The sequence below is a fragment of the Staurois parvus genome, unplaced genomic scaffold (assembly GCF_062004578.1).
Source record: "Staurois parvus isolate SC_StPar_1 unplaced genomic scaffold, SC_StPar_1.0 ptg000779l, whole genome shotgun sequence".
Classification (NCBI taxonomy): domain Eukaryota; kingdom Metazoa; phylum Chordata; class Amphibia; order Anura; family Ranidae; genus Staurois; species Staurois parvus.
In genome coordinates, this window is record NW_028318575.1 from 760,978 (window position 1) to 787,302 (window position 26,325).

At 41.6% G+C, this 26,325-nt stretch overlaps 1 protein-coding gene across 2 annotated transcripts in view; it reads left to right on the forward strand.

The window, feature by feature from the left end:
- DGKB (diacylglycerol kinase beta) overlaps nt 1-26,325 on the forward strand; it is a 784,212-nt gene that overhangs the window by 210,982 nt on the left and 546,905 nt on the right. For both annotated transcript variants that reach the window (XM_089654572.1, XM_089654573.1), the window contains 4 exons: nt 4,204-4,280; nt 7,915-7,935; nt 10,696-10,849; nt 17,656-17,799. In XM_089654572.1, coding sequence (XP_089510698.1) covers nt 4,204-4,280; nt 7,915-7,935; nt 10,696-10,849; nt 17,656-17,799 — 396 coding nt within the window. The remainder of the gene's footprint in view (nt 1-4,203; nt 4,281-7,914; nt 7,936-10,695; nt 10,850-17,655; nt 17,800-26,325) is intronic.

Below are 26,325 nucleotides of genomic sequence, written 5' to 3' on the forward strand. Positions count from 1 at the left end.
GTCAGTGGTGGGCAACCTTTTTTTTCGACTGAGCCAAATCTCGCCAAAACCACGATTGAAATTTATTTTGAGAGAAACATTTTTAAAACTGAAAATACATCCCCCATATAGTAATTCATCCCCCATAGTAATTCATCCCCCATAGTAATTCATCCCCCATAGTAATTCATCCCCCATATAGTAATTCATCCCTCATATAGTAATTCATCCCCCCTATAGTAATTCATCCCCCCTATAGTAATTCATCCCCCGTAGTAATTCATCCCCCCTATAGTAATTCATCCCCCCTATAGTAATTCATCCCCCGTAGTAATTCATCCCCCGTAGTAATTCATCCCCCCTATAGTAATTCATCCCCCGTAGTAATTCATCCCCCGTAGTAATTCATCCCCCCTATAGTAATTCATCCCCCCTATAGTAATTCATCCCCCGTAGTAATTCATCCCCCATAGTAATTCATCCCCCCTATAGTAATTCATCCTCCGTAGTAATTCATCCCCCGTAGTAATTCATCCCCCCTATAGTAATTCATCCCCCCTATAGTAATTCATCCCCCCTATAGTAATTCATCCCCCATAGTAATTCATTCCCCATATTGTGTGAATTCACTTACCTTTGCTCCGCGCGTTCCTCTCGCTGGGTTCCCGCGCCGTTCTGGTCTTCAGGGTGGACTGTGAGAGGAGAGGAGTTCGTCACGCTGCCCCGCCTACATCCGGGCTGCCCCGCCTACATCCTGACAGCCAATGTTTGCCAGCGGGCGCCCGGCACACAGAAGATCTACATTAAAAGAGCCGCGGCTTGCCGACCCTATTGCCTGTCACCTGGTGGGCAGTGTGCTCCGGAGCCGCAGGAAAGGTGAAAAAGAGCCGCATGCGGCTCCGGAGCCGCGGGTTGCCGACACCCGAACTAGTCCATCCCCCACAGTTACTACATTTTGTAACACTAGCCCCTCCCTCCTAGATTGTAAGCTCCAAGGATCAGGCCCTCCTATCCCTCTTGTATTGAACTGTATTGTTGCCGTATTGTCTCCCGTTATATTGTAAAGCGCTGAGCAAACTATCAGCGCTATATAAATCCTGTATAATAATAATAATAATAATAATATATAAATCCTGTATAATAATAATAATAATAATATATAAATCCTGTATAATAATAATAATAGTAATAATATTATACTCATTGCTGGTAATTGTTGTGTATATCGATCGTTCTGGCCTGAAGGGTGTGGCTACAAGGTCACATCACACCGCATCACTTCCACTTGTACGGAAGATGTCAACACTACGCATTCCCCGACGAACGATTTATTTTAGATTAAGGTTAATGTGGGCCACGATTTCGACCAACGAATGAATGCCTCGGTCGTCGGATGACGGATCGGTCGATTTTCTAATCGTGTATTCCCACCCTTAGAGTTTAGGTTAGAAGATGATTGGCTACCATACATTACTGCACCAATTTCTGAGTGCACCAATTTTATTAAATCTCCCCCAATGGGTCAACACATTTTCTTTGAAAGCCTTTAAAATTTCAAGGAGACCTAATAGCTGAATGAAATTCCTGATATATTAAACGGGTTTCTTTTGTGCCTAGATCATGAACATGTAAGTTTTTTTCCTAAATAGGAAACACATTCACAGCTAGAATTTTGTTTAAGAAATTTCCAACTTTGATTTGAACCCGTTAACCATTAGAAAATCAAACAAATGTTCAAAAAATTATCAGTTTCAAGCAAAATTCTATTAGTGTGTGGCCAACTTTAAGCTGGTCACGTTCATATGGAAATTCGTACAAAAATTCTCAATATATTCTCAATTCTCAAAAAATTCTCAATATATTCATTGACTTGATCTTGACTTGGTCAAGATAATGTGATACACATCATAACTTGTAGGGTGCAGTGGTAAGGAGTAAATGCCCCCCTACAGTGGTGGTCAGCGATTTCTGTCCTCTTAACTGTTGGTGGTCAGCGGTGAGTTCCCCCTTAATTGTCGGTGATCAGTGGTATGCGTGCTTCTGTTACATTGGTGTTCAATGGAGTGTGTCCCCTCCATTACTTTAGTGTTCAGTGGTGTTTATTCCCCCATCACATTGATGTACAGTGATGTTTGTGCTCCATGACATTGGTGTTCAATGAAATTCTCCCCATTGCATTGGTGTTCAATAGTACATGTGATCCCGTAGCATTGATGTATAGTGGCTACTGTCATTGGTAGTTTGCGGTAACACTTCTTCCCAACTCCCAAATATTTATACCAGTGGTCACTAAACTGCAGCCTGGGGCCAAATTCTGCACCCTAGCTGGTGGCGGATTACTTGTTGCAGTGGTCACTGAATGTGTCACAATGTTTGAAAGATTCACAGGACTGTGCACAGCAACATTGTTTTGTTCACTTTGGTTTCACATAGTTTATGCACATGCCATGAGATTTATGGTTGATTGTCATTATTCATATTTGCTCACGTATTTTTATTGATCACTTATTGGGTCACAAATATTATTTTTATGTTATGTGATTAATTCCTATATGTTTGTTATATATTTATGATCACATATATATTTATTTATTTAATCTATATTTATTTATTTATTTTCCTTCATCATTATTGGTTCGTCATTTTCATACTGTTTTGTTCTCCAGTTATTGGGTAGCGCAGCATCAATTTTGCTATTCAGTGATGGGGCTCTATTCCTCCCACTAATACCAACGACGGGGCACTATTCCTCCCACTAATACCAATGATGGGGCACTATTCCTCCCACTGATACCAATGATGGGGCACTATTCCTCCCACTGACATCAATGATGGGGCACTATTCCTCCCACTGACACCAATGATGGGACACTATTCCTCCCACTTCCACCAATGATGGGGCACTATTCCTCCCACTAATACCAATGATGGATCACTTTTCCTCCCACTAATACCAATGATGGGGCACTTTTCCTCCCACTAATACCATTGGTGGAGCACTTTTCCTCCCACTGACACCAACGATGGGGTACTAACAAATCCCCTAATACCAAAAATGGTACATTTTTAACTTCCATTGATTCTGGGACATTTTCTACTACCATTGGCCATGGTCTGGCCTCCCTGAAGTCTGAAGCACAGTGACTGGCCCTTTGTCTAGATAGTCTGGAGACCCCTAATCAATACTATGACTTTGGATTAAAAATATGAAGGTAGTAATTTCATTCAGTGCAAAGCAACAGATTTTTTTAATTCTGCCCCCCCCCCCCCCCCCCACACACACACACACACACACACTCTACTACCCAGCAACACATACTTCTCTTCCCTTGCTTTGCTCCCTTAATACTTAGTTCAGTGGTAGGAGCCAAAGGAAAATAACTGGTTCTCCTAGGTATGGAGGAGCATGTGACCCATCCCATGTGAGAGTACTTGGCCAAACAGTATTGAGTGTTTGCTACTCACATCAAGAGACCCTCAACTGTCAGGACTGACATACAATACATCTCAGTATTTATCTGATTCCACCTATCTAGGCTTTGCGTCACACAGCCCAAATGCCGTATACAAGGTTTGGGTTTCAAATGTCTTGACCTTGGCTGATTCTCCCGATGACCATTTGAGGTATGCCTTCTGGACACTCAAGCTCACAACCCAACAGACCTCAAGGAGAACATCTGCTGATGGGTAGTGGAAGTGGAAGCACTAGAACGAACTATTACCTGTTGGTGGCACATGAGACTGCAGGCACTCTACTTCCCATTGCCCGTGTATTTAACTGAGAAGGAGGGTGATGGGTTTCACAACATACAATGTTAGCATGCTGAAGAATTGAATATTAAAATGACTCATATGGCAGTGCAGTATTGCTCATTGTATGTATTCCCCAACTGTCAAGGTTTAGTCACACATAAATATTTGATCTGTTTGTTCTCTACCTTGGCAGTGAGGATGAAGCTCATTGAAGGTCATTTCACACTGTAAAATAAAAGTTAAGATACACAGAGGAGGCTTTAATTTATGACAGTAGTTTGAAGAGACGCTCACTTCAGGAGTTTACAACGCGGCAGGCGGCCAACATTTGTCAAATGTCACGTTGTTGCTATTGTCTGGAATCACCCAGCTTTGAGAATGTGGCCCGATCTAGTGTGGCATGTCTTTGCGCTCCTTGTGCTGTTCTGTGATAATTGACTGTTTTTCTTCCCTCTTTTGTCTTTGTTCAAGATTCCACGAAGAAGCTGAAAGACGTCTTGGAAGAATTTCATGGCAATGGGGTGCTGGCAAAATATAATCCGGATGAGGTACTCTTTTCTCTGTTTTCCTTCTGCTAAAAGCTGGTTCAGGTAAAAATTAGTATTTCTATTACAGGCAGAGCCTGCAGTCACCCCCAGGCTCCTTATTCCTTTATTAGTTGAGTCGTCTTCTTTTCAGGATCCACCTTTCAAAGTTAATTCTGCATTCAAAATGTCCTGCATGCTTTCTGTAGTCATTTTAGGAGGTTTTGGTGGCTCCACCCAACTTAACTCTTCAATAAGAAACAGAAGTTGAATCCAATGCAATGTTAATTCAACTAATTACAGTACAGAGGATGTTTTTCCAGTCTTCAGGAGTGTAAGAACACAATGGGGTTGATTTACTAAAACTGGAATGGGCTAAATCTGGTGAAGCTGTGTGTGGTAGTCAATCAGCTTTAACTGCCACTTGTTCAATTAGGCTACGTTCACACTAGCGTTGTCAGCAAGCGGCAGACAGGCGTTTGGGAAGCGTTTTTACCGTTTTCAAAATGCCTCGGAAAATTCTGCACATTGCAGCACATAGTGCTGATTAAATGGGAGCGTTAGCGTTGCGTGGCAAAACGGACGCCTCTGGTCAAGTCAGGAGGAGTTGAAGCCTCCTATTCAAGTCTATGGTGCCGCTCCACAAACGCCCGGACGGCGGTTGCGACACGTTTGCAGAGCGTTAACACCATTCAAACTTCATTATAGGCGTTTGTGGGGCGTTTTGAACGCTTGGCAAACACCTAGCAACCGCCGCTAACCCGCACATGCGGCATTTTTGGAACGTTTGCGGAGAGTTAAAAACGCTCCGCAAACGCCGGACCAACGCTTGTCAAACGCTATAACGGCATTTGGCAAGAGTTGGAAAAAAAAGTCAAGTGTGAATAAGCCCTTAAGCTGTGACAATAAAACCTGGAAGCTGACTGGGATCTATGCAGACCTGCACCAGATTTTGCAAGCTCCAGTTTTAGTAAATCCACCCCAATGACTTTCCTGAGTCCTGTCTCTGTGAAGTACTAACACTGACAGAGGGAACATGGAAGAAGTGGTGGGATTCTAGCCAAAACTAAACTAATTAGCCCTAAACAGAAGTGGGGGGGGGTCAGAGGAAGATGCCAAAAATCACATTAATAAACAAGTTATAGTGCCCCAAAACTGCCACTAGATGTCAGCATACTGCAGAAAAATGATGACCTCTTGCAATTCAATACAGTTTGCCCAATACAGTTTAAGTCGAACATCTCTAGCCCGTCTCTAGTCACCATATAGTGTAAGTGCAGTTCTACTTTCATGCAGTAAAGTCCTTCATAATATACAGTTAAATATTCTTTAAGGAACAGTGCCACCTAGTGTTAGGTGATTGTACATCTGTATGGGATGATCAGTTTATAGAACTTTGTAACACTCCTGAACAGGGGCGGACTGAGAACTCATGGGGCCCCGGGCAATAGGGGATCATGGGGCCCCTGTGTCCTTGCCCAAACTCAAAAAAGCCTATGAGAAAGGTGCCAGGGGCATCTCATGGGGCCCCCTACTGACCCCGGGCCCTCAGGCAGTGCCCGAGTTTCCAAATGGTCAGTCCGCCCCTGCTCCTGAATACCGATGAGCCAATTGATTCACAAACCAGCTGAATCATCAGCCTGCAGTTTTCTTTTTATTAAGTGCCTGAATACATGCAGACTCTTTGGTCCACAGGTTCCCCTTCAATACGCAAGCCGCCTAGTGCCACCTGTGGGTACCAACCACTATAGGGTTGCCACCTCATCCCTTTAAAACTGAACACATATTAATTACACAGGTTCTGAGGCTAATTAAGGTGGTCATTAAACTCACTTAGTACCTTATCTTCATTAACCCCCCTGGCGGTATTCCCGAGTGTTGCTCGGGGTAAAGTTTCAGCACCACAAGTGATAACCCAGAGCTACACTCGGGAATACACTGCAGGCTGCTCCAGGATCTCTTCTTCTCTTACCTTGTCCTGCGCTCCCGCGATGTTCCTCCTGCAGTGTCCCCTGTAATGTCCTCTGGCTGATGCCGGAATCAGTCTTCTGGGTTCCGTCCCCTACGAGCGTCGGGACGTATGGGGGACGGAACGGCGGGAAATTTAAAAATGTGAAAAAGTGACATTCACTAAATACACTAAAATCACATAGTATAACATTCCTGTATCAAACCATTTCACATACATTTTGTCCCGAGTGCTTTGTCCGGCGCCCTGCCTGCATTTTTACTGTTCTTTCTGCCTGGAAACTGAGAAACGTTCATGGCGTCCAAAAAGCGTCCCTTTAGGTCAAAAGCGGTTTTAGACCGGCTAGAGAACAGCGATAGTAAATCAGAACCACTTGCAGAATTGAGTGATAATGATTCGTGGGGGAAATTCCTCATCAGACACTGAAAACGATTTTGCAACTGAGCTGAGTGATGTGCGAACTTGGCGCTATATTTCACATTTCAGTGTTTTTGGTTTGATTATATTATTGAACTAAATTTATTAATATATTATTATTTTTTATGGTTATTTATTAAATTATAATTTATGATTTCGTGTTTCACATTTTATCCTACCCGGGATGTTTACTAGACTCTTGTTCGGACAGATTTCAGTGAGTTATTCCTAAAAATTACAGGCCTACAATAAAAAAAATACATATTTCCATGGAAAGAAAAATGTACCGCTTTGAGCACAGAAATATGGACATAATCAGACCGCTAGGGAGGTTAAATTCGTTTTTGAACCTGTGTAATTATTATGTGTTCCTTTTTGCAACCCTAGACCACTATGCTGTGTGTGTTTCTATTACAACCTATTCCCTAAGAGGAGGTTACAGCCTTCGGTCATTTTCAGAATTTTAGTCCTCATTCACACAGGACGTTTTTACAGCGGCTGTTTTTGGCTTTTGACTTTTTTTTTACAACCAGTCAGGGGCGGACTGACAACTCATGGGGCCCCTGGGCAATAGGGGATCATGGGGCCCCTGTGTCCTTGCCCACACTCAAAAAAGCCTATGAAAAAGGTACCAGGGGCATCTCATGCGGCCCCCTACTGACCCCGGGCCCTCGGGCGGTGTCCGAGTTTCCAAATGGTCAGTCCGCCCCTGCAGCCAGTAACCCCCCCAGCATGTTATCCTATGTGTCCATACACACATAGACTGTAATCAATGTTTTTTGGCAGGGAAATGTTTTGGCTGGAAAAAAAACCCAGGACCAGTGGGTTTCTGGAGGAATTTTTTAGCTGTAAAAATGCTCTAATTCTGAACACCGCGGTAAAACGCTGCAAGCCAGCATTTTTGGACTTTTTTCTGACCAAAAAAAATAATTATTTTTTTGTAAAAAAACGCAAACACGGGAAAATGGCGCTAAACACAGCAAAACACTGCTAAACGCTAATGTAAAAATGTTAAAAAACCTGAAAAACTCACATTTTTAACGTGACTTTACATAGCTAATGTTACCAGTTTTATCAAAACGTCCCGTGTGCATGAGGACTAATGACTCAAATACCCTCTGCTTCAAGAAAAATTAAAAATCCCCTTTAAATATGTAATTGGTTGCTTATCTCTGACATATTGATGTAAACAGCAAGAAGTAAAAGATCAGACATCTAGAATTTTACATCTGAACTAACAGGAATTTTTCTTTTTCTTTTTCCATGATACAGAAACAAGACATTCTGAAACAAGTGAGTACCGAATACATTGTAGTTCCAGGTAGTATTGTGGTTTTATATATATATATATATATATATATATATATATACACAATGCTCAGTAAAAATGAGTACACCCCTTTTGAAAAGTAAGATTTTAATGAATATATCCATGAACATATCTCAAACATACGAACAATTTCCAAAATTCCAACAAAACTGAGTTTTATCAAACATTTGTTTAGCTTATTACATGAACGTAAGGTTAATAATATAACTTAGATTACAAAATCTTCATTTTACTCTATCTATCTATCTACCTACCTGTCTGTCTATCTATCTATCTATCTATCTATCTATATATCTACCTACCTACCTACCTGTCTGTCTGTCTATCATCTATCTATCTATCTGTCTAAATATATATCTACCTACCTACCTGTCTGTCTGTCTATCATCTATCTATCTATCTGTCTATATATCTACCTACCTGTCTGTTTGTCTATCATCTATCTATCTATCTATCCATATCTATCTATCTATCTATCTATCTATCATCTATCTATCTATCTATCTATCTATCTATCTATCTATCTATCTATCTATCTATCTATCCATATCTATCTATCTATCTATCTATCTATCTATCTATCTATCTATCTATCTATCTATCTATCCATATCTATCTATCTATCTATCTATCTATCTATCTATCTATCTATCTATCTATCTATCTACAGTCATGGCCGAAATTGTTGGCACCCTTGATATTTCTCCAGGAAATCATGTATTTCTCACGAAACGTATTGCATTAACACATGTTTTGCTATACACATGTTTATTCCCTTTGTGTGTATTGGGACAAAACAAAAAAAGGGAGGAAAGAAAGCAAATTCGACATAATGTCACACAAACCTCCAAAAATGGGCTGGACAAAAGTATTGGCACCCTTTCACAACTGCGGATAAATAAGAATGTTACAAGCATGTGATGCTCCTGTAAACTCACCTGGGGCAAGTAACAGGTGTGGGCAATATAGAAATCACACCTGAAAGCAGATAAAAAGGAGAGACGTTCACTTAACCTTTGCATTGTGTGTCTGTCTGTGCCACACTAAGCATGGACAACAGAAAGAGGAGACGAGAACTGTCTGAGGACCTGAGAACCAAAATTGTGGCAAAATATCAACAATCTCAAGGTTACAAGTCCATCTCCAGAGAACTAGATTTGCCTTTGTCCACAGTGCGCAACATTATCAAGAAGTTTGCAACCCATGGCACTGTAGCTAATCTCCCTGGTCGTGGACGGATGAGGAAAATTGATGAAAGATTGCAACGCAGAATAGTCCGGATGGTGGATAAGCAGCCCCAAACATGTTCCAAAGACATTCAAGCTGTCCTGCAGGCTCAGGGAGCATCAGTGTCAGCGCGAACTATCCGTCGACATTTAAATGAAATGAAACGCTATGGCAGGAGACCCAGGAGGACCCCACTGCTGACACAGAGACATAAAAAAGCAAGACTACAGTTTGCCAAAATGTACTTGAGTAAGCCAAAAGCCTTCTGGGAAAACGTCTTGTGGACAGATGAGACCAAGATAGAGCTTTTCGGTAAAGCACATCATTCTACTGTTTACCGAAAACGGAATGAGGCCTACAAAGAACAAAACACAGTACCTACGGTAAAATATGGTGGAGGTTCAATGATGTTTTGGGGTTGTTTTGCTGCCTCTGGCACTGGGTGCCTTGACTGTGTGCAAGGCATCATGAAATCTGAGGATTACCAAAGGATTTTGGGTCGCACTGTAGGGCCCAGTGTCAGAAAGCTGGGTTTGCGTCCAAGATCCTGGGTCTTCCAGCAGGACAATGACCCCAAACATACGTCAAAAAGCACTCAGAAATGGATGGCAAAGAAGCGCTGGAGAGTTCTGAAGTGGCCAGCAATGAGCCCAGATCTAAATCCCATTGAACACCTGTGGAGAGATCTTAAAATTGCTGTTGGGAAAAGGTGTCCTTCCAATAAGAGAGACCTGGAGCTGTTTGCAAAGGAAGAGTGGTCCAAAATTCCGGGTGAGAGGTGTCAGAAGCTTATTGATGGTTATAGGAAGCGACTGATTTCAGTTATGTTTTCCAAAGGGTGTGCAACCAAATATTAAGTTAAGGGTGCCAATACTTTTGTCCAGCCCATTTTTGGGGTTTTGTGTGACATTATGTCATATTTGCTTTTCTGCCTCTGTTTTATATTTGTTCCAATACATACAAAGGGAATAAACATGTGTATAGAAAAACATGTGTTAATGCAATACCTTTTTTGTGTGAAATACTTGATTTTCAGGAAAAATATCAAGGGTGCCAACAATTTCGGCCATGACTGTATCTATCTATCTATCTATCTATCCATATCTATCTATCTATCTATCTATCTATCTATCTATCTATCTATCTATCTACATACCTACCTGTCTGTCTGTCTATCTATCTATGTATCTACCTACCTACCTGTCTGTCTGTCTATCGTCTATCTGTCTGTCTGTCTGTCTATCTATAATCTTTTTATACATTATATGTATGTATGTATATCCTAGATTGTAAGCTCCCAGGATCAGGCCCTCCTATCCCTCTTGTATTGAACTGTATTGTTGCTGTATTGTCTCCCATTATATTGTAAAGCGCTGAGCAAACTGTTGGCGCTATATAAATCCTGTATAATAATAATAATATAAATCCTGTATAATAATAATATACATATATAGATAGTATTTTTTTTAACTGGTATTAATATTATTTCTTTTCAGACGATTGACTTTGAAGGTTTCCAGTTGTTCATGAAAACTTTTCTGGAAGTTGAGCTACCGGATGAATTCTGCAAACATCTCTTCATGTCTTTTGGAAACAGATTCCAGAATCCCAGCCCTTCCATGCAGAGCAAGTCTCAGCTTCTCTCCGGGGGTAAGGATTCCAACCAGCCGAAGGCTGCCATGATGATTGACTTTAATAACTCTTTTAGAAAGGTTATGCGTCCAGATACATTGAATCAGAACTCTTGGTATGCACACCTGTTTTGGGCCATTTCAGTGTGAACGACCCTGACAAGCAGGAAACTATGGCCTTGATGCATCAAGTTACAATATCATTTAAAGCCCAACCCTGGTTAAAAATAAATAAAATAAAGTACCCAGCATAAAATACATGTAAAATTGTACCTTACACTGCAAAACACATCTCTCACGTGGTCCTGTCCACTCTGTCCTGCTACCACTACTGGTCTTTCAGGTTGAATAATGCTGGGCACCATTAAACCCATGTATTGTGTGCCCGAGGTGTCATGAACCCATCCCATGAGGGTGCATCACCAATGTCATTCAGGGCACTAAGGGTCCAGCTCATTTCTAGTTGAAGCTCATTGTGTTCAGTCAAGCCCTGATAAAGGGTGTGTTTTTAGACTGCCAATATGCATTGGATGCACTTTGGATTGTCCCCCTGACCTTCATTGGAATAAAGTTGAATTTGGACCTCATATTAGTGGCGTGGTGCATCAATTTCCATTTTTGTTACATAGTTAAATTTAAAAGTGTGTTTAAGGCACACTAATGTAGTCAATTATCCAATGTTAAGTATTATTTTGGAACACCTTGCGCACCATTTGCAACTCCTTAAAGAGACACGCACCTTGCCCATTCAGTGTGTCTGTGTAAAGAGACTTTCCCATCCCTCTGATGCTCACCTTGGCAATGCTCCCCTGTTGCTCTTTCAAAATCTGGTGTCAGATACATATGTGTCCGTTTATGAACCAGCCGTAATAGATCACTGCTCAGTTCTCCGGCATTCTCGGAGAACACAGTTCTCCTGTGAATGCCGTTTATGAAGCATATGTAGATCAGTTCTCCAAACGAAGGGAGAACGGTCTACAAACGCTGGAAAACGGCTGATTTTACTATAATCTCACGAGATTACAGAAAAAGATCAGTTTACTAAGCAGAGGTAAATTATCGCTGCTTAGTTTTCGGTCCCTCCGATATTCCAGCTCTGGCCTGGAGAATCTGGAGGGAGAACACAGATCTCCAGAGAAGGGCTGAACATATTCTGCTGGGTGTCATAAACTGTGAATGACCAGAGAACAGCTGTGATCCTCTGAATCTCAGCTATTCTGTGTGTCATAAACGGACACCTAAGCTATGTTCCTCAATCTATCATGTGATAGTACTCAGGCCCAGCCTATGGTTGGTAGACCTGAGCACTTTAACATGGGAGGAGGGAATCACCAGGTATGTTCATCAGATGAGACAGCAGAAGGAGTGGCAGGGGAGCTCTGACAGGTGAGTATCCATTAGTCGGTCCTCTTTACACCAACGCTGTCACTTTGGCTTCAACAGGCAACTGCTGCTTGATACATTTAGGGCCTTTGTGGTTTTTCTAATTTTTTTCCCATGACAGGTTCCCTTTAAATACAATTTTTGTTTGCTTGATCTGAAAGACACACATGTCAAAGAGAGCTGGTGAGATGCAATCAGTTTACGTTTGCAAAAGCATGTAGTCAGGCCTGATGAATCAGCGGTCGCTTTCTTTCATTTGTCATTGCGGCAACAATTATCCCATCCCGACCCCGCAGTTATGACTTTCTCCCCCCGATAGACAGATTGTCATCGACAGCTCCATCCGTGCGCTGTGAAATTGTAATTACACATTCGTGTTATTTCAATCCTGCAAAGAGACAAAAGATGTCTTGGCGCTGTCAGGTGATAAACGTCAAGATAATTTGCTATATACGTCTTGTTGTACCACAGCGTGCTCAGTGCATTATGCGACGGCGGAATCTTAAGTGGTATTATCATTGCTTCTACGATCTGTCGTCGTTTGGCATGTTTGATTTGTTGGTTTGCGGTAGGAAGGACAAAATAGAGCTTTACTTAGATGCTCTGTGGCCCTTGTTCTCCTTTCCGTGTGGCCCTTATACAGATCACATAATTCAAAACCATAGAAAATAGGGATATTTCTGATATGCACAAACTATTCAATTCATCAATGAATTAATACATTTTTACTTTTGCACATAAAGTAAGGCGGAGAACATAAATTTAATACCATAAAAAAAGACTAATTACTATCTCATAGTTACATCTCAAGTATCAAAGATTATCTTGCATCAGATGTTTTTCATCCAACATGTTTCTTGGAATAAAGTCCGCTTTTTCAAGGATGTATATGCAGTTTAAAAAAAAGAGATAATATATAATAAATCAAAAACAAAAACATTCCTAAACATTAGCAAAATATCTAACAATCATTGTCAAAATCTCTAAAGATCACTCCGTTCAGAGAGAACACATAAGAATACAAGACCTGTTCACCACATGAAGAAGGAAAAAGTCAAGATAGGGTGGGGTCCACCACAGAAGACCCCATAGAGGACCAACCCACCCAGTCTTATATATTTCCCTATTTAAAAGCAAAATATCTGAAAACCATTGGTAAAATGTCTGAAGATCACTTACCCAAGAGATTGCACATTAGGATAAAGGATTTGTGCCCCACGTGGAGAAAGAGAAACTCATGATAGAATGGGGTCCAACACAGATGTCCACTATAGAAGACCAACCCACCCAGTCAAATATTCCCTTTTGACAGGGTGGGTTGGTGACCCATTTACAATCTCATAGTTGCATTCCAAGCATCATAGATTATCTTGCATTTGATGATTTTCATGCAATGTGTTTCTTGGAACAAATCCACTTTTCAAGAATGTATATGCAGTTTAAGTAACAGAAATAATATGTAATAAACCATAAGCAAACACATTCCTAAAGATCGGCAAATTATCCAAAAATTATTGCCAAAATCTCTGAAGATCAACCTGTGACCTGTGCCCATATAAGGAAGGAAAAACTCAGAATAAGCTTGGGTCCACCATCAAGGTCCACCTTAGAAGTCCACCATAAAGGTCCACCATAGAGGTCAACCACATAGGTCCATCATAGGGGACCAGAGTACCCACTTAAATATTCTTTATTATAGAACCATAGGAAAAAACCCATTTGCGATCTCAAAGTTACCTGCCAAGCATCTTAGATTATCTTGCATCTGAAGCTTTTCATCCAACATGTTTCTTGGAACAAAGTGCACTTTTCAAGGATGTAAATGCAGTTTAAATAACAGATATAATCTTATGTAATGGGCCATATACAAGCTATTTAATAGCACATCCCTCAGCAATTGGATTTAAGAAACAATTATTGTCAACATTTCTGAAGATCACCTTGTACAGAGAAGACACATAAGAATATAGGAACTGTGCCCAAATGAGGAAGGAAAAACGCACGATAGGTTTGTGTCCACCATAGAGGTCCACCACAGAGGTCTGTAATAGAGGACCCACTCACCCAATTAAATATTCCTCCATATATAGAACCATAAGAAAAAGACTAATTTACAATCTCAGAGTCACATGCCAAGCATCATAGATTATCTTGCATCCAAAGCTTTTCATCCAACATGTTTCTTGGAACAAAATCAACTTTTCAAGGATGCATATGCAGTTTAAACAACAGTGATAATCTTATGTAATAGATCATTAATAATGTTTCTAATAGCACATCCTTAAACATTGGCAAAATATCCTAAAATAATTTTCAAAATGTCTGAAGATCACACTACATAGAGGACACATCAAGAGGATACAGGATATTCCTTCTGTACTGAAATGTATTTTAATTGCACTGTCTCCCTTATATTGTAAAGCGCTGCGCAAACTGTTGGAGCTATATAAATCCTGTATAATAATAATAATATTAATAATACAGTATATATGCCCCACATAAGAAAGGAAAAACTCAAAATAGGGTGGGGTACATCATAGAGGTCCACCATGAATGTCCACTCATCCAGTCATATATTCCCCTTGTTAAAACCATAATAAAAATACCCATTTACAATCTCATGGTTACATGCCAAGCATCAAAGATTGTGCTGCATTTGATGGTTTTCTTCCAGTACATTTCTTGGAACGAAGTCCACTTTTCAAGGATGCATATGCAGTTTAAGCAACAGAGATACTCCTATGTATTGAGCCATAAACAAGCTATTTATTAGCACACCCCTAAGCAATGGCAATTTATCCAACAATTATTGTCAAAATCTCTGAAGATCACCCGTACAGAGAGGACACATAGACTGTATGCTCCAAGGAGCAGAGCCCTCCTATCCCTCTTGTATTGAACTGTATTGTTGCTGTATTGTCTCCAGTTATATTGTAAAGCGCTGAGCAAACTGTTGGCGCGATATAAATCCTGTATAATAATAATAATATAAATCCTGTATAATAATAATAATATAAATCCTGTATAATAATAATAATATAAATCCTGTATAATAATAATAAGGCTACAGGGTGCCCACATGAGGAAGGAAAAACTCAGAATAGGCTTGGGTCCACCATAGAGATCTACCATAGAGATCCACCACAGAGGTCCATCATTGAGGACCAGCCCACCCAGTAAAATATTCATCTATATAAAACCATGAAAAACACCCATTTACATTCTCAAAGTTACATCCCAAGCATCACAGATTATCTTGCTTCTTAAGCTTTTCAGCCAACATGTTTCTTGGAACAGTATCCACTTTTCAAGGATGCATTTGCAGTTCAATAACAGATAAGAGATAATCTTATGTAAGGTGTCATATACAAGCTATTTAATAACACATCCCTATACAAAATATCCAAAAATCACTGTCAAAATATCACCCCCCACCTCAAGAGGGGACATATCCAACTAATGCAGCCAATGCTACAAGCTAGTGGAGCTCCAGGCCAATTAAAATAAAATGTATCATATGAGGAAGAGTAATTGTTTTTATTTTATTGTAATAAAGTAATTCCTAAAATTAGCAAATGTTATTTAAACAAGCTGCAGCTTACCTTTATGTTGGATGGAACTAGTTATTGGTCCCTTCCTCAATGTATTAAATTAGATCCCTCAACTTCCCCGTTAAAGCTTCTCATTTTACCCATGGAGTGTGTATGTTAAGGCTGCCTTTGGGCGGTGATGTCACACAGGGGGATCCTCATGGTCTGTAATGTCACACGGGGAATGCCCAGGAGCAGTGATGCAACAAAGGGGACACCCATGAACATTAAAGTCAAGTGAGGATGCCCATGGGAGGTGATGCCAAAAAGAGGACCTCTGGGGTCAGTGATGTCTCTCAGGGAATGGCCATGGGGAGTGATACCACACAGGGGATGCCCATGAGCAATAATATCCCACAGGAGACATCCAAGGGCAGTAATGTCAAAAAGGCGATGCCTATGGGTGGAGATGACACACAGGTGATTTGCATAAGCAGTGAGGTAACAAAGAGGACATCCATGGACAGTAATGTCACAAAGGGTATACCTATGGGTGGAAATGACACACAGGTGATTCCCATGAGCAGTGATGTCACAAAGGGGATATCCATGGACACCGATGTCACAAAGGGTACGCCCATGGATGGAAATGTCTCACGGGTGAATCCCGTGAGCAGTGATATTACATAGGTGGTGCTTAAGGGTAGAGATGCCACACAATTGATTCCCATCAATTATTGCCCATGAGCAATAATATCCCACAGGGGACATCCAAGGGCAGTAATGTCAAAAAGGTGATACCTATGGGTGGAGATGACACACAGGTGATTTGCATAAGCAGTGAGGTAACAAAGGGGACATCCATGGACACCAATGTCACAAAGGGTACACCCATGGATGGAAATGTCTCACGGGTGATTCCCGTGAGCAGTGATATTATATAGGTGGTGCTTAAGGGTAGAGATGCCACACAATTGATTCCCATGAGCAGTGATGTCACAAAGCAGGTGCCTATGGGTGAAAATGTCACCCAGGTGATTCTCATGACCAGAAATGTCATGCAGAGGACACGTATGGGTCATGTGGTCACAAAAGGTACACCTACAGTATGGGTGAAGATGTCACACAGGTAAGTCACATGAAAAGTAATATCACAAAGGAGGTGCCTCTGGGTGGAGATGTCACATAGATGACTCTCATGAGAAGCGATGTCAGAGGACATCTATGGGCTGTAATGTCACAAAGAGTACATCCATAAGCAGATATGTCACACAGATGATTCTCATAAGCATTAATATCACAAAGGAGTCACCTTTGGGTGGAGTGAAACCCATGAGCAATGATGTCACAGGGGGCATCCATGGACAGTGATGTCACAAAGGGGACACCTATGGGTGAGCATGTCACACAGGTAATTCCTGAGCAACAATATCCCAGATGGGAAATCTAGAAGCATAATCACTCTGCTAATGGAAATGATCTCCTAAGGGCTCCTTTGGATTTCCCAGTACATTGTTCTAACCAGTCTGCATTTAGATCACCAAGTTCACTCAACCTCATGTTGGGAGGGATACACCTTGACTTCTATATCTCATCTTCTCTCATCTTAGATCAAATGTAAGGTGACATAGCTTTCAAGGCGTAAGGTTTTCAAAGACTATAAAAGTATATTGTCAATTTACTACCTTGTCCTGTCTGCCATAACAGGTAGTACAGTCCGATAAGTAGTACAAAAAAGTTACAAAATGTCAAATATCTCGTCTTCTATGTGAATCATTTTATCTTTTTATTTTTTGGAGTCTGCAGGTCAGTCTTTGATGTAATGTTCTGAACCTTCTAGGAGAATTCATGACTGCTGTCAATGCTTTCTACATTTTCGAGCTATTGAGTTGCATTGATTTTCTCTCTCTAGGTCTTCGAATGAACTACAGAAGTAACAGTTCATCCCGATCTTCGTCTCCGGTGTCCCTGCGTCCACCAGACATGATTCAGCTGAAAGATATCGTTTGTTACTTATCATTGCTGGAGAGAGGAAGGCCAGAGGACAAGCTCGAGTGTCAGTATTTGAAGCCCAGTGAACATAAAACACATCTTTCATTAATGAGAATAGAGGCGGCATTATCACTTTGCCACTTTACCAGGGGCGGACTGACAACTCATGGGGCCCCCGGGCAATAGGGGATCATGGGGCCCCTGTGTCCTTGCCCAAACTCAAAAAAGCCTACGAAAAAGGTACCAGGGGCATCTCATGGGGCCCCCTACTGACCCCGGGCCCTCGGGCAGTGCCAGAGTTTCCAAATGGTCAGTCCGCCCCTGCACTTTACCAATCACTGCGTTTAATTCGATAGTATCAAGTGTTATGCATGCTTTATCCTTGCCGTGACCAGGCTGTTACTACCAGACACTTGACTTTATTTACGCTTCTGAATGCAGCTCTATGATAGTGGGGGAGATTTACTAAAATTGGTGCACACAGAATATGGTGCAGCTGTGAATGGTAACCAATCAGCTTCTAACTTCAGCTTGTTAACCACTTCCTGTCCGGACACTTTCCCCCCCTTCCCCCCCAGGCCAATTTTCAGCTTTCAGCGCTATCACACTTTGAATGACAATTGCGCGGCCATGCGACACTGTACCCTTATGAATTGTTTAGCATTTTTTTTAGACATATAAAGCTTTATTTTGGTGGTATTTATTCACCGCTGGGATTTTAATTTTTTTTTGCTATATAAATGAAAATTGTCCAAAAATTTTGAAAAAAAAGTGTTTTTCTTATAAAATTTTGCAAATAAATAATATTTCATCATAAATCTTGGCCAAAATGTATTCAGTTATCTTTTTAGTAAAAAAGAAATAATCCAAATTAGTTTATAACCAAAAATTATAATTTAAAATTTTGTTTTTACATTTTTATTTTATTTTTTTATATTATTATTTGTTTTCGTTTTTTTTTTACATACTGTCACCCTAGCAGTACAGTGTCTTCATGGTCACACTGTACTACTTGTGGGGGGTGATGAAGATTTTTTTTTTTTACACTGATTGCTTTTACACCCATACTGTAAAGGATGTAAAAGCAATTATTACTCCTTCTCTCTGGCTGCATTCTTGCAGCCATTGAGAAATACTGTGTGAGCTGTGATTGGTCACAGCTTTGGTACATGGTACAAGGCTGTTGTGAATGGCCCTGTACCATGCAACCTCTGTGATCATTCACAGATTTCACATATAGTAAGCAATGATGTCAGAAGTGACATCTTGCTTACTACTCTGCATGTGATCACTGATTGGCCAATCAGTGATCACATGATCGGGACCTCGCACAGAGGTCCCGTATGACGATCGATATTCCACTGTGTCCGGAGGACACAGCGGGCAGCAGATCGCGGTGCTGCACGCTCCCAGGGAGCACGCACAGCTTGAAAATGCATTTGCCGTTTATGTACGGCAACCCTCCCCTGGAGTGCCACCAGCCTGCCGTTTATAAACAGCAGCTGGACAGCAAGTGGTTAAGCTTTGACAGTCAACCCTGAAATCTGATTGGATTCTATGCATAGCTGCACCAGATTCTATGTGTACCAGATTTAGTAAACCCACCTAATGTGCCCATGCACATGACAGGATTTCAGTCCATATTCTGGGGCAGCATCAGCAGATCTGCAAAAAAAAAAAAAAAATGAAAAAGCACAAATCTAACACCCAGAAAAGAGGTGCATGTTTTACACTATGCATACTAATGTTTGTGCAAAATTTTAAAAGCTATACAGGATGACAGGGATGGGTCCTGGACAGGAGATATATTTCCTCACCATTTGGGTTGTGGTCCCATTAAAGCAAAGTTCAAGATACATTTTTTTTCAGTACTCAGGGTCTCTAACCCATGTAGCATGAGGGGTTCTAGGGTAGTCTGGTTGAAGAGGAAAGAACTGGTTGACAGTTCTCTCAGGATTGGTAAGTCCTCATTTGGGACCTGGAATTCAGAGGCTTGGGGAGACTTTGGTTGGGAAAGAGACTTAAAACCATGATTAGAGGGACTTTGGTTCCAAAAGAGTTAACTCATCTGAAAGGGAGGCTTAAAGAGAAGCAGGGAGAGATTGGTGAGGTGGAGCAGAACACAGCTGAGGGAACAGTGTGGACTAGCTTGTGGCTGAGGTACAGTTGCTGAACTGTGGAGATCTCCTCTTTGGGACCCCCGAGGCAGGAGGGAACTTTCAAAAACCCTTTTAACCACTTGCTACCCCACCACAGTACATTTACTGTGGCTGGGTGGCACATGCAGGCACACACATATATGTACATGATTGGGTCTGCTCTGGTTTAGGATCACTCTGCACGCCCGCTGGGGTCCTGTGACCGGCAATCAGGTATCATGTGATTGCTATGACATGATAACAATCTAAACAAGCTGGCTTTCCATTCATGAACAGCTGGCTTATTGTTTTCATCTGCGATTGGCCTACAGGAATCACATGGTACCTGGTTATCTGTACCATGTGATTAGCTTAGCTAATCACAGATCACAATCAAATGCAAGCTGTTCATGAATGGGAAAACTATTCCTGACTGCTAAAGCTATTGCTTATACAATAGTCTTCACCATATAAACAATTAAAAAAAAAAACAGTATGTAAAAAAAATTGTGAAAAAAAACACATTTTATTTATTTCTTTATTTTTCAAAAACTTGTGACAAATATTTACAACTTCTAAAACCTCGCCATGCCTCTTACTAAATACCTTGGACTGTCTACTTTCCAAAAAGGGGTAATTTGGAGGTATTTTTACTGTCCTGGAATTTTAGGTCCTCAAGAAATAAAATATCACTGTGGTAACACTGAGCTACTGTGGTGACAGAGTGTAATAAAAAGAAAAAAAGTAAAAAAAAAATTAAATATTATTTACATTTTTAAAAAAATATTTTTTTGCATACTGTCACCAGTCAGTGTCCCTAATCACCACCACATCAGTCGTAAGCAAGGGCGGACTGACAACTCATGGGGCCCCTGGGCAATAGGGGATCATGGGGCCCCTGTGTCCTTGCCCAAACTCAAAAAAGCCTATTAAAAAGGTACCAGGGGCATCTCATGGGGCCTCCTACTGACCCCGGGCCCTCGGGCAGTGCCCGAGTTTCCAAATGGTCAGTCCGCCCCTGGACGTATGATGACACTGTACTACACTGGTGACAGTATGTAAAAAAGTTGTGAAGAAATGTTATTTATTTTCTTTATTTTTCAATCACTTGTGGCAAAAATGTAGAACTTCAAAAAACTCGCCATGCCTCTTACTAAATACCTTGGACTGTCAACTTTCTAAAAATGGGTCATTTGGGGGGTATTTGTACTGTCTTGGCATTTTAGGGCCTCAAGAAATGAGGTCGCCCATTTTCAGATATATACTATATTTTATAGACGCAATAACTTTCACACAAACCAATTAATATACACTTATTGGATCTTTTTTTTTTCATCAAAGACATGTAGCAGAATACATTTAGACCTACATTTATGAAGAAATTAGATTTTAAAAAAATTGTTATTAGATATGTTTTCAAACAGAAAGCAGGGCGGCACAGTGGCTTAGTGGTTAGCACTTCTGCCTTGCAGTAAATGGAGTTTGGGTTTGATTCCCAACCATGGCACCTCCTGCATGGAGTTTGCATGGTCTCCCTGTGCTTGTGTGGGTTTCCTCTGGGTACTCCAGTTTCCTCCCACACTCCAAAGACATGCTGGTAGGTTAATTGGCTCCTGTCTAAATTGTCCTAGTTTCATCCCTGGCCACATGGGATCTCCTGCATGGTGGGGGTCGGGGAAAGACCTGGCAACCTACCCTGTAAAAAAGAATTGCTAAGAAAATTCATGGAAAAAGTCACTTTCAAGTGACAGTCCATGCAATCGGCAAGGGTTGGATACGACTGAATGGATCAATAGAACAGAAAGTAGACAATATTGTTGTTGTTTTTCTAAATTTTCTTTCTTGTTTTGTTTATATAATAAAAAACCCAGTGGTGATCAAATACCACTAGAAGAAAAAAAAATGATATAAATTTCATTTGGGTACAGTGTTGCATGAGCGCGCAATTGGCAGTTAAAGTAGCACAGTGCCGAACAGCAAAATATGGCCTTGTCATGAAGCGGGCAAAACATTCTGGGGGATAAGAGACGAGTGTTACTGGCGGTGAGCTGAGCTTTTACCATTGTACTTGATATTGTTGGACTGTTTTTGTTGTTTTTTTTACCTTGCTGAGTATCAGCTACTTTCTGTTTGTCTGTTTTTGACAATGAAGGGACTGTTTGCTTTTACCAATTCGGCTCGCTGGTGATCCCTCTGAGCTTCCACGGATCGCAATGCGAATGGCTCAAATGCACTTTATTGGAGCCGCACTAAGGGACACTAGATGGCCGGGACGTGGAGACAGATGGCTCAAGCTACACGGCGTCCTTTGTATGCAGTGCTAGGACAAGGTCATCAAGAGCCCAAGGTGGACATGTCAAAAAAGTGCCCCCCCCCAAGATATATGAGCATTATGTGTCAAGGAAATTCCACCCCCCCAAAAAAATCAGGCACCCATCTGATTGCTTACCTCCTAAGCATAAATTCCCCCTCCTCCCAGTACAAATCTTTGCCCCCCTCCCAGCTTAAATCTTTCCCATATGCCCCCAGCACAAATCCCCCCCCTCCAAAAAAAAATCCCCCTCCTAGCACAAATCCTCTATTCCTCAAATTTCCCCTTCAAGCATTAATCCCACCCCTCAACCCCCCCCCCCCCCACACACACACACACACGCACACACACTCCAAATCCTTTCCTTCCAGCAAAAATTCCCCTCCCCCAGTCCTCCATTCTAGCACCCCACACACACACATACACAAATTTTCCCTTCTAGCACAAATACCCCTCAATCATCCCTACTAGCACAACCCCCCCGCCCCCCCCCAAAAAAAAAAAAATTCTCCCCTAGCACAAATCCTCTTATCCCATCCCCTCTTCCCAAGTCACTACACCTAGCACACCTCCCCTAATTTATCCTCCCAGAACAATTCTTACACTCTGCCACCCCCCAAATTTTCCTTCTCAACAAAAAATCCCCTCCCCCCAATCTCCTTGTGATGCCCCCCCCCCCCCACACACACACACCTTACATGATAGCACAGAGCCCAGGGCACCCTACCCTCCTGCCCACCCCTTGTCCCAGCCCTGTTTGTATGAGAGGAGTGCAGAGGAGAAATAGCAGCACGCCACAATCATTTATTTGGAAAAATAATAAATGTACAAAACAAAAATGCATTCTTGGAACTATATATACAGGTGAATCTCGAAAAATGTGAATATCGTGCAAAAGTTCATTTATTTCAGTAATGCAACTTAAAAGGTGAAACTAATATATGAGATAAACTCATTACATGCAAAGCAAGATAGTTCAAGCCGTGATTTGTCATCATTGTGATGATTATGGCTTACAGCTCATGAAAACCCCAAATCCACAATCTCAGAAAATGAGAATATTACATGCAATCAATAAAACAAGGATTGTACATAGAACAATATCGGACCTCTGAAAAGTAGAAGCATGCATATGTACTCAGTACTTGGTTTGGGCCCCTTTTGCAGCAATTATTGCCTCAATGCGAAGCTATCAGCCTGTGGCACTGCTGAGGTGTTATGGAAGACCAGGATGCTTCAATAGCGGCCTTCAGCTCTTCTGCATTGTTCGGTCTCATGTCTCTCATCTTTCTCTTGGCAATGCCCCATAGATTCTCTATGGGGTTCAGGTCAGGCAAGTTTTCTGGCCAATCAAGCACAGTAATCCCACGGTCATTGAACCAGGTTTTGGTGCTTTTGGCAGTGTGGGCGGAGCCAAGTCCTGCTGGAAAATGAAGTCAGCATCCCCAGAAAAGCTCGTCTGCGGAAGGAAGCATGAAGTGCTCCAAAATCTCCTGGTAGACAGCTGCGTTGACCCTGGACTTAATGAAGCACAGTGGACCAACACCAGCAGATGACATGGCTCCCCAAATCAACACAGACTGTGGAAACTTCACACTGGACTTCAAGCATCTTGCAGTGTGTGCCTCTCCATTCTTCCTCCATACTCGGGGTCCTTGGGCCTCTCCATTCTTCCTCCATACTCGGGGTCCTTGGGCCTCTCCATTCTTCCTCCATACTTGGGGTCCTTGTGCCTCTCCATTCTTCCTCCATACTCGGGGTCCTTGGGCCTCTCCATTCTTCCTCCATACTCAGGGTTCTTGTGCCTCTCCATTCTTCCTCCATACTCGGGGTCCTTGGGCCTCTCCATTCTTCCTCCATACTCGGGGTCCTTGGGCCTCTCCATTCTTCCTCCATACTCGGGGTTCTTGGACCTCTCCATTCTTCCTCCATACTCGGGGTCCTTGGTTTCCAAATGAGATGCAAAAGTTGCTCTCCTCAGAAAAGAGGACTTTGGACCACTGAGCAACAGACCAGGTCTGTTTTTCTTTAGCCCAGGTAGGACGTTTCTGACGTTGTTTGTTGTTCAGGAGCGGCTTGACAAGAGGAATACGACATTTGAAGCCCATGTCCAGGATCCGTCTGTGTGTGGTGGTTCTTGATGCACTGACTCCAGCCTCAGTCCACTCCTTGTGAAAGTCCCCAACACTTTTGAATGGCCTTTTCCTGACACTCCTCTCCAGGCTGCGGTCATCCCTGCTGCTTGTGCACCTTTTTCTTCCACACTTTTCCCTTCCACATAACTTTCTATTAATGTGCTTTGATACAGCACTTTGGGAACATCCAACTTCTTTTGCAATTACCTTTTGAGGCTTTCCCTCCTTATGGAGGGTGTCAATGATGGTTTTCTGCACAACTGTCAGGTCAGCAGTCTTTCCCATGATTGTGATTCCTACTGAACCAGACTGAGAGACCATTTAAAGGCTCAGGAACCCATTGCAGGTGTTTTGGCTTAATTAGCTGATTAGAGTGGGACACTTTGAGCCGAGAATATTGCACCTTTTCACAATATTCTCATTTTCTGAGATTGTGGATTTGGGGTTTTCATGAGCTGTAAGCCATAATCATCACAATGATGACAAATCACGGCTTGAACTATCTTGCTTTGCATGTAATGAGTCTATTTCATATATTAGTTTCACCTTTTAAGTTGCATTACTAAAATAAATGAAGTTTTGCACCATATTGTAATTTTTCGAGTTTCCCCTGTATGTATGTATATGTGTGTGTACTCTGTATATGGCAATGGTCTATTTTATAGTATGAGATAGTGAGGATTGGGAAAACATTCCTGGGGGAACAGTGCACTCTAGTGGATGAATTAGATAACTACATCAGCTTTGTCATTACAGACAACTTTGTCATCAGTATTCAGTATCTGCATTTATATTGCAGGAAAATGTCTGACATCATTTAGTCCAAAACACCTCCAGTCACCATCTTTTAGTGTCATCGGTTTTGTCATAGCCTCTTGACACCGCTGAGGGTTAATAAGCTGTGCGATACTGTATTTCTGGGCAACACTTGACACAAGGGAGTTTAATTAAATTACAGTTGAAGCTGCTTTTCTATACAGTTTAGGATGACAATGCAAAGCCCAGTTGAACTTTCAGCCAAATATATTCTGATTGGATCAAAGCAATCAGAGTACAAAGTCTAATAGTTCATTTTAAGCAGCTGGAGTAGAAAAGCCTGCAACCTTCCAGCACTGCAGAACAGGATCCTTGCTGTGTGTGGGGGAGCAGTGGTCTCTCTGCAGAGGTCTGATATGCCCTCTTTTGAGTCAGACCTATTGTTCTTCACTCAGGAAAGTTCATGCTCCTCGCTCATTGGAGAGCTCTAGCCCTGACCTGACCGGGCTCAAAGCAGTATCAAACCCAAAAACAAACATTATTTTGCAGCTTACCATCTCTTAGATTTGATGGCTGCATTAGTTTTCTTTTTTAGCCTTTATTTTAACATGGTGATCCTGCCAGTAAGTCTGTTGTTTTTCAACAGAACAGGCTCTCCTGCAAATGTAGCTGTTTAAAATGCTGAAACCACTGACAGGGGTGCTTACAATGATTATTAATTCATGTTAAACCTTTATCTGGAAAACAAATATTGCAGTAACTGCTTACAAAGTGTTAGCTGGAGTTTGGCTTCAATGTGTTAGTGTATCTAAATCTGCTAATACATCTAGCACTGCCCTCCCCCCAGACTGACAATGCTGCTGCCCAAAGATGTCCCCTGTGCTCCTTCCTCCAGAGTGGAGGCACTCTAACACCAAAGGTGTATTACTGACCAGATCATCAACAGAAAGAAAAAAAGCTTAAACACAAGAAAACTAATGCAGCCACTACATCTAATGATTCATAAGCTGCAATATATTACATTTTTGGTTTTGGGTTTAATACTGCTTCAACCTACCTGTGACATGGCACATCTGTAGGATGTGAACAATCTATTTCAGTGACCTACCCCCCCCCCCCCCTCAAATTCCATACAAGACGTTTTGGGTATGGAATTGAAAAAGGAACTCCATTCAAATACCAAGACAAAAAAATAAGAATTTGGTTGCCTCCAAATCCATACTAGACACTTATCTGAGCATTGCCTATCG